Genomic DNA, 6,728 nt, shown 5'->3' with positions numbered 1-6,728 from the left:
AAATATATATTTACTCTCAGATTTAGGTGCACAGAATTATCTAATAACAGTTAGATACTGTCTAATTTTATCATGAATAGAATCTGTGTACCTCCACCGCCACATAAATTAGACGAAATACGAATTGATAATGGCGTCTGTAATACCGAACTAGCGGTGACATTTTTTTCTTAAATCCATTTTCATGACTGCCCACATACCTTCGATCTTATTGACCAGATTCAAAAGCAACGTTACCAGCCGGTATCCAAAGTAGAACTAACGGACCTCTGAAATTACATATACCGTTGAACATTTAAAAATAACGCTAAAATCTAAACCACTCAGAATCACGATTGGGTTTCAACATCGCCCAGCTTGGCGATCAATCGCGATCACAATTTGGCGAGAATCAAAAGGCTCCCTCAAATATAGTCTACCCTTGTTATTAGTTATTCATTGAAAAATGAGTCTCAGTCGTGCTGTTACGCTTTTGAAGTAGTATAATCAAAAGAAGCGTGCTCGAAGTTTAGAAGAGAGCATTGATGACATCTATGAAAGACGTAGTGGTGAAATAATGCGTAGACGACGTGCTGTCATTTTAATAGACTTAATTATAGCCAAAATTTTAACCTTTTTAAAGAGATATCAGTTTTAGAAATTTTATCTTAAGATTTTATACTATAGCACATTTCTAATAGGTTTAACGAATTACATGTCATTTATTTGAATTCAAATTTATTTTAATGACTTAGAATTTACTAAAAAGATTATTTCTTCTACAAAGATATTTTCTAAAAAGATTAATTTTTCTTTAAAAAAAAAAAGGTTGTTAAATGGATTTGAATGATTGTTTTGAATTCTTAGAATTTTGTGCATTTGCAATGTACCTAAGTTAGTAGCGAGAGAAGCGAGCTTGGTAAGAACCATATAAGATTGCGTAGCAATTTTCGGGTGTTGGCGAGCATCAGCGAGCAGCCCACTAGTTTGAAGAAATTATTTAGCACTCATTTGCGTTTTTTCAGGTAAATAAATTGTTTTTAATATCTTTATTTCAATCGCTAGTTTTTGATAATATATTTTTCATGATTAAAAATAAATTTAGGACCCCTAAAGTTCAGTGCTTTTTAACTTTAAATAAAAAAAAAAAAATTTAAAAAAAAAGAAAAAAAGAAGAGCCTGACAATAGGAGGGTCATTACTGAATAATTCGTGTTTATGACACGTTTTTCAAATAAAAACTTATTTACGTGCGTCAAACTATAAATTCTATTTTGTTGAATAGTACATTAAAGCTAGTTTTTCTGTATTCTGTTAAATCAAAACCGGTATACTATTTATGACACCATAAACAGTTATTTTAAATTGAAGGCACATTTGTACTTTTTCGGTATATATATTTATTTCTTCAGTCAAATCAGGGCTAATAGGAAATATTTCTTTAAATTGCGAAGCTGATTGTATCGAAATTGCTTTGATCCTCTCCATAATACTTGTAACAGTACACTTAACACATTACTCTTGGACACTATACTTAACACTTTAACAGTACACTTACAAACTTAGAGGCATCTGCAATAGCTGCCTTTAGTACTTCTCTAATACAAATAACAGATTCCTCCATGGGACCTTTGTACTGTTGCAACAAAATCCTGTTCAATGCATCCAAAGCTAGAGTAGGTATAGCAATGGCCGTTCTGAAATAACACACAATAAAATCAGATAACAACTTTTATACTAATTTTTAAATGTGTAATATGTTAAGAAAATGGGGAGTATAAATTAAAAAAATACCATTCGGATTTGCTTAATATCTGTTTCAAAATAACACAGAATTAAATCGAAATTCGACTTTTATACCAATCTTAAGATATTTACAGGGGTCTGTTAAGAAGAAATTTGGGTCCGTCTTCACAAAATATCTTTTCATAAAACGGACCCTTCAAAGAATAATTTATCTTTTAATCGGACCCTTCACAAATTTGTTTATCTTCATTATTGTTTTGTTAATCGAATAAACCCTTCCCAGGGCAGAAAACAAGAAAGATGGATGTAAACGAATTAAGTTTTGTCTTCGGCAGACGATTCTTCCATTATTCGTCCGAAATGAATATTCTGCGTTCAGCAGTATAGGCTAAATACCAAATATTTGTATGTTGCATCTCTAATTTAGCGGCAGCAATTGCTGTTTATTTCTGAAAATTTATTTTTTTAATTATTATTTTACAGTGCCGAGCATAATCTTGTGTCTATTTACAATTTTAAAAACTCATTGAAAAAGTTTTTTGAAAAAACCGGACCCTATTTGCACAAATTCATAAAAGCGGACCCTGGTTGAAAGAATGTGAGTAATTTTTTCACAATTTCACGAAAACTGGACCTTTCACAAAATGACAGACCCCTGATTTATATTATATCCTGATTTATATCAGTAGTCGTAAGACTACTAATGTTCAACTCCGCAGCCTTGTAATTTTGAACTAACCCAGATCCCAGGGAACTTCTGGATCAGTACCCCCAGACGCATTGATTCGTTATGGGAACTTGGAGGACTTTGCGACGCAACAGATTTAACGTGCATCAGTCACCATTTACTACACGGGGAGTCTTCGACCGACGGGGATCGAACCCACGAACTCTTGGACATGGGGCCAGTGCCTTACCACCCAGTATGCTAAGATAAAGAAGTACAGAGAACAAAATATGAATTTTAAATAGAGTACTTTATATGAATTTTAAATAGTATGCTAAGTTCATGACGTGCAGTGCGCAAAATACGAACTTTAAATATTATTTTAAGATAATGAGTGCGCAAAATACAAATTTTTAATAGCATGTTTCATACAAATTTTAAATAGTATGATTTCTGCAAAATTTTAAATAGTATATTAAGATAATGAACTAAATTGCGTAAAATAAGCGGCAACACCTTACCATGTATTGATTTAAAACAGGGGTTTTAAACTTACATGAGGGAGGGGCGCAATTAAAAACACCAGTCAAATGGTGGGCCGCAACTTTTTAAAAAATTTGTATAGGACTCTTTTATGTTTGAAGGAATATTAAATATTACTGTCAGATTTTTATCAAGTAGTGCAAAACAAAAGTATTGAATTACAAATTAAAATAGGAAGTAGATTTTTACCAGCGAAAAATTTTGTTTTGCACCGTTGGTATGTTAAATTTCACAAAAACAAAGAAATTAGTTTTTTTTTTTTTTTTTTTTTTTTTTTTTTTTTTTTTTTTTTTTTTTTTTTTTTTNTATTTTAAACCCATATAGATTTTTAACGAAAATTGTCCGCAAAAAAATTACAACTAATATATTTTAGTTCGAGGGCCGGATATGGCCGGCGGGCCGCCAGTTGGTAACCACTGATTTAAAACATAATCTAAATATCGCATTTTAACATTGAGTGTTTTTAAACTTACCTGATACCCAGCATGTTGACGATGATCATCTGTGTACGAGTTTCATCAGGAACTAGCGTCTATAACAATAAGAATAAAACTCAAAATACAAATTGTTAAAATAAATATACGTAAACAAAACTAAATATGGAAATTCTACTAACTTAATCCTAGTATTGCTTATTTTGTAACTGTCACATTTACACTTAATGTAATGTGACAATTTAATTTCTAATTTTACTTAAGCCTTTAATTTTTCTTTAAACGTTATTCCTTTTTTTCAATTTAGCAATTTATTTTAACTTTCTTGGTGACCATTCTCATGGTCAATGCGGTCATCGCACTTCCTGTGGGGAAAGTCAAGTTTGTTTTACGCGTTTCTTTTTTTCTTCTTTTAATTTTAGGGGGCTAACTAACCAACTCTTTACTTTAAATTTCAAACTCTCCGCCTCTTTAATTTTAATGGGCCGTAATTTTTCTGGTCCTATACCAGTTAAGGAATTTTTTAAGTCACTTTTAGGAGGATTCTCTTTTTGTGCTTCCTTCTTGCTGGTTCCTTTTTTTTCCCTTGAGATGCGGACTTCGGTCCGTATCGAGGGGACAGTTTTTTATATTCTTTTTCTTAACCTTATTTTTCTTTAAAAGTTTAAATCTTTAATTGTAGTCAATTTCAATAAATCATACATCTACACATTATATCTTTTTTTTTAAGCATTAAAGACCCACTCAAATTAAGCTTTCCTTCTATAAATGTCTTTTCAATAGTTAAGTTTTTTTCAGCTCTCCTTTTTTTATGAATGACGCCTTTTTTTTTTAATTCTCTTATCACCCATTTCTTTCTTTTCAAAAAAGATTTCTTGTGTCACAAAAATTTAATGGAACATATTGTTTGTTTTTACGAAATAACGAAATAAGGTGTTTTACAATAATAATGTCTTACAAAATGCTTTACGAAAATAAATGTTCAGCTGAATGGAAAAATTGGTGTGATTTTCTTCAATCAATATGCTCTCATTGTTGTTACCCCTTTTTCCTCATGTATGTGGCGAGTACCTTTTTTTATTGTTAAGGGAATTTGTAAATTTTACATTGGAAACATCATCTTACTGTCTTAAATGTTAAGTCTGTATCTGGATATAGCATGTTATTTATCGTTTTTATCTTTAATCTTAAATTTATTTTAGTTTCGCCCCTTTTCCAAATTTGGTGATACCAAATCATCCAATTTGTTAAAACCTCACACTTTGTGACCCTTTGAACCTATTGGGTTATTGTTATCCCACATTAGCATTGTACTACCACTTTCCTTAACAATCATCCCTTAATTTAATTTAATTACCTTTTATACATTTCGGCCTTAATTTGTTTTATCATAACTTTTCAATCTTTACCTATTTATTATCATGACGATATCCAGTGATACATCCAACTATGCAACCCATCTATTTCAATAATAATACATAAATAACTTATCTAATACGCACCGAATAAAATATTTTAATTTAACTGTTACAGTAACGATATCGAAATCCAACAAATCACGATAGACGAAAGCGTGATCGAGAAAATAAAACACCTTTTAATTGCCTGAGGAAACAGGAAAAAGTAGAAAGGTGATTAATATACAGGTGATTAATACACGGGTGTTGGAATATTAACAGAATTTTAAGATCAAGAGTTACAAGATTGATTAAAAAATTGGTCGTGAAAATCGATTGAAATAATGCAAACAAAATAACCATTCAACAGGCATACGTAACACCATACTTAGATAAAATAAAAAATAAAATAATCTTTCTGCGAACACAAAATCTCAGTTAAAAAACTTTCTGCCAGCATTGATTAATTCTTCATAGTTTCTTAGATTCATTCTCCTTAGTTTCTTATTTTGTCGCCACCTCATTTTGGTAAAATTTGTTTAAAAAATAGCAGAGTTTTTTCAAAAATATTTAATTTTAAGAGAACTCTATATTGATTTATAACACAGGGATGATTTTAGTAAAAAATCAAAAAAGCTGAAGATAGAAACTCCAAAATGTTATGCGCAAAAACACTTTTTAAATGATTGAAAAATACTGAAATTTGAGTAACAGAAAAGTGGTTGTTAGGAAAAATTCATCCACAGTATGCTACCAACGTTTTAATAAAAATATCGATGCGAGATTTAATTAATTTATTTAAATTGTGTAAATAAGAATCTCAATGTGTAATTTTTAAAACACGCGAATACAAATCATGACATTAAATTTCAAAATCGTGAAAATACGAATCTCGATGTTAGATTTTTAAGTCGCGTTAATACGAATCTCGATATTTGATTTTAAAATCACAAGAACACGAATCTCGATATTTGATTTTAAAATCGAATGAATACAAATCTCGATGTTTCATTTTAAAATCGCGTGAGTAAGAATTCCGACGTATAATTCTTAAGTCACTATTACGAATCATAAAAGTGGATTTTAAATTGCGTGAATACGAAACTCGATACTTGATATAAAGCAGTGACGTCCAAATTACGAAAGTACGAGCTCTATCTGGGGGGCGGGGGAAAAAATGCGAAAAATCTTATTTTCTGTGCGTAAAAGCGGAGAAAATAGGAAGGGTTGAGCTACGTAGTTTGAATTTTCTGTTTGTCTTTGAAATTCGGAAATAATTATTGAAGTTATACTTTTTATGCGACTTCCAACAAGGCTGCGTTAAACGTTTACCGTTACATTTTTATTGGCCGGGAAATCACGTGAGAGGATCCAGTTTTCCCTCATTCATTTCCATATTGTTTTGGTTCTCACTGTTATGATGTTGGATATCATAAATTAGAATGATTAAAGAAGATAACATTATAGCTAAGTTTATTGAAAATACATCTTGTTTACATCATCTGAAGATCGAAGTTACAGTGCTTATTCAAAGATAAAAGTTGAAGTAAATGTTTACATGTTGCAATATATTATCTATAAATTGAAGTAGAAGTTAATAAACTATATTGATTGATGGATTGATAACTATAGCAAACTATTGGTGATTTACAATATATGACACTCACTACCATACAAATAATAAAAGTATTGTTTTTCTATAAATATTTTTTTAGTTTGTTTTGATACACATATAATTTAATAGGGTAGTATTTTTTATTTTCAAATTTAGTGTACAACAATTGTAAAAAATGAGTGAAAACAATCCCACGGACAATGCGACGGATTTAAGGTTATGTCAAGGTACGTCTCTTTTGAATATCAATTGATTGTTAGGTTTTCTCTTCTGAAATTACATTATGACGCATTCACATACATTATTAATACAAATACATTTTCCATGGCGAGACGATGAGGCAACCAC

General features: G+C 30.5%; 1 protein-coding gene across 7 annotated transcripts in view; it reads right to left on the bottom strand.

Moving 5' to 3' along the window:
* Positions 1-6,728, bottom strand: part of LOC107440144 (dynamin-1) — a 54,934-nt gene that overhangs the window by 8,200 nt on the left and 40,006 nt on the right. For all 7 annotated transcript variants that reach the window (XM_043043350.2, XM_043043353.2, XM_043043357.2 and 4 more), the window contains 2 exons: positions 3,408-3,466; positions 1,537-1,675 (listed from right to left, as the gene is read on the bottom strand). In XM_043043350.2, coding sequence (XP_042899284.1) covers positions 1,537-1,675; positions 3,408-3,466 — 198 coding nt within the window. The remainder of the gene's footprint in view (positions 1-1,536; positions 1,676-3,407; positions 3,467-6,728) is intronic.

Source organism: Parasteatoda tepidariorum, chromosome 10 (genome assembly GCF_043381705.1).
Source record: "Parasteatoda tepidariorum isolate YZ-2023 chromosome 10, CAS_Ptep_4.0, whole genome shotgun sequence".
Taxonomy (NCBI): Eukaryota; Metazoa; Arthropoda; class Arachnida; order Araneae; family Theridiidae; genus Parasteatoda; species Parasteatoda tepidariorum.
Note: the sequence above shows the minus strand (reverse complement) of the source record. Positions and strands in the feature narration are given on the sequence as shown.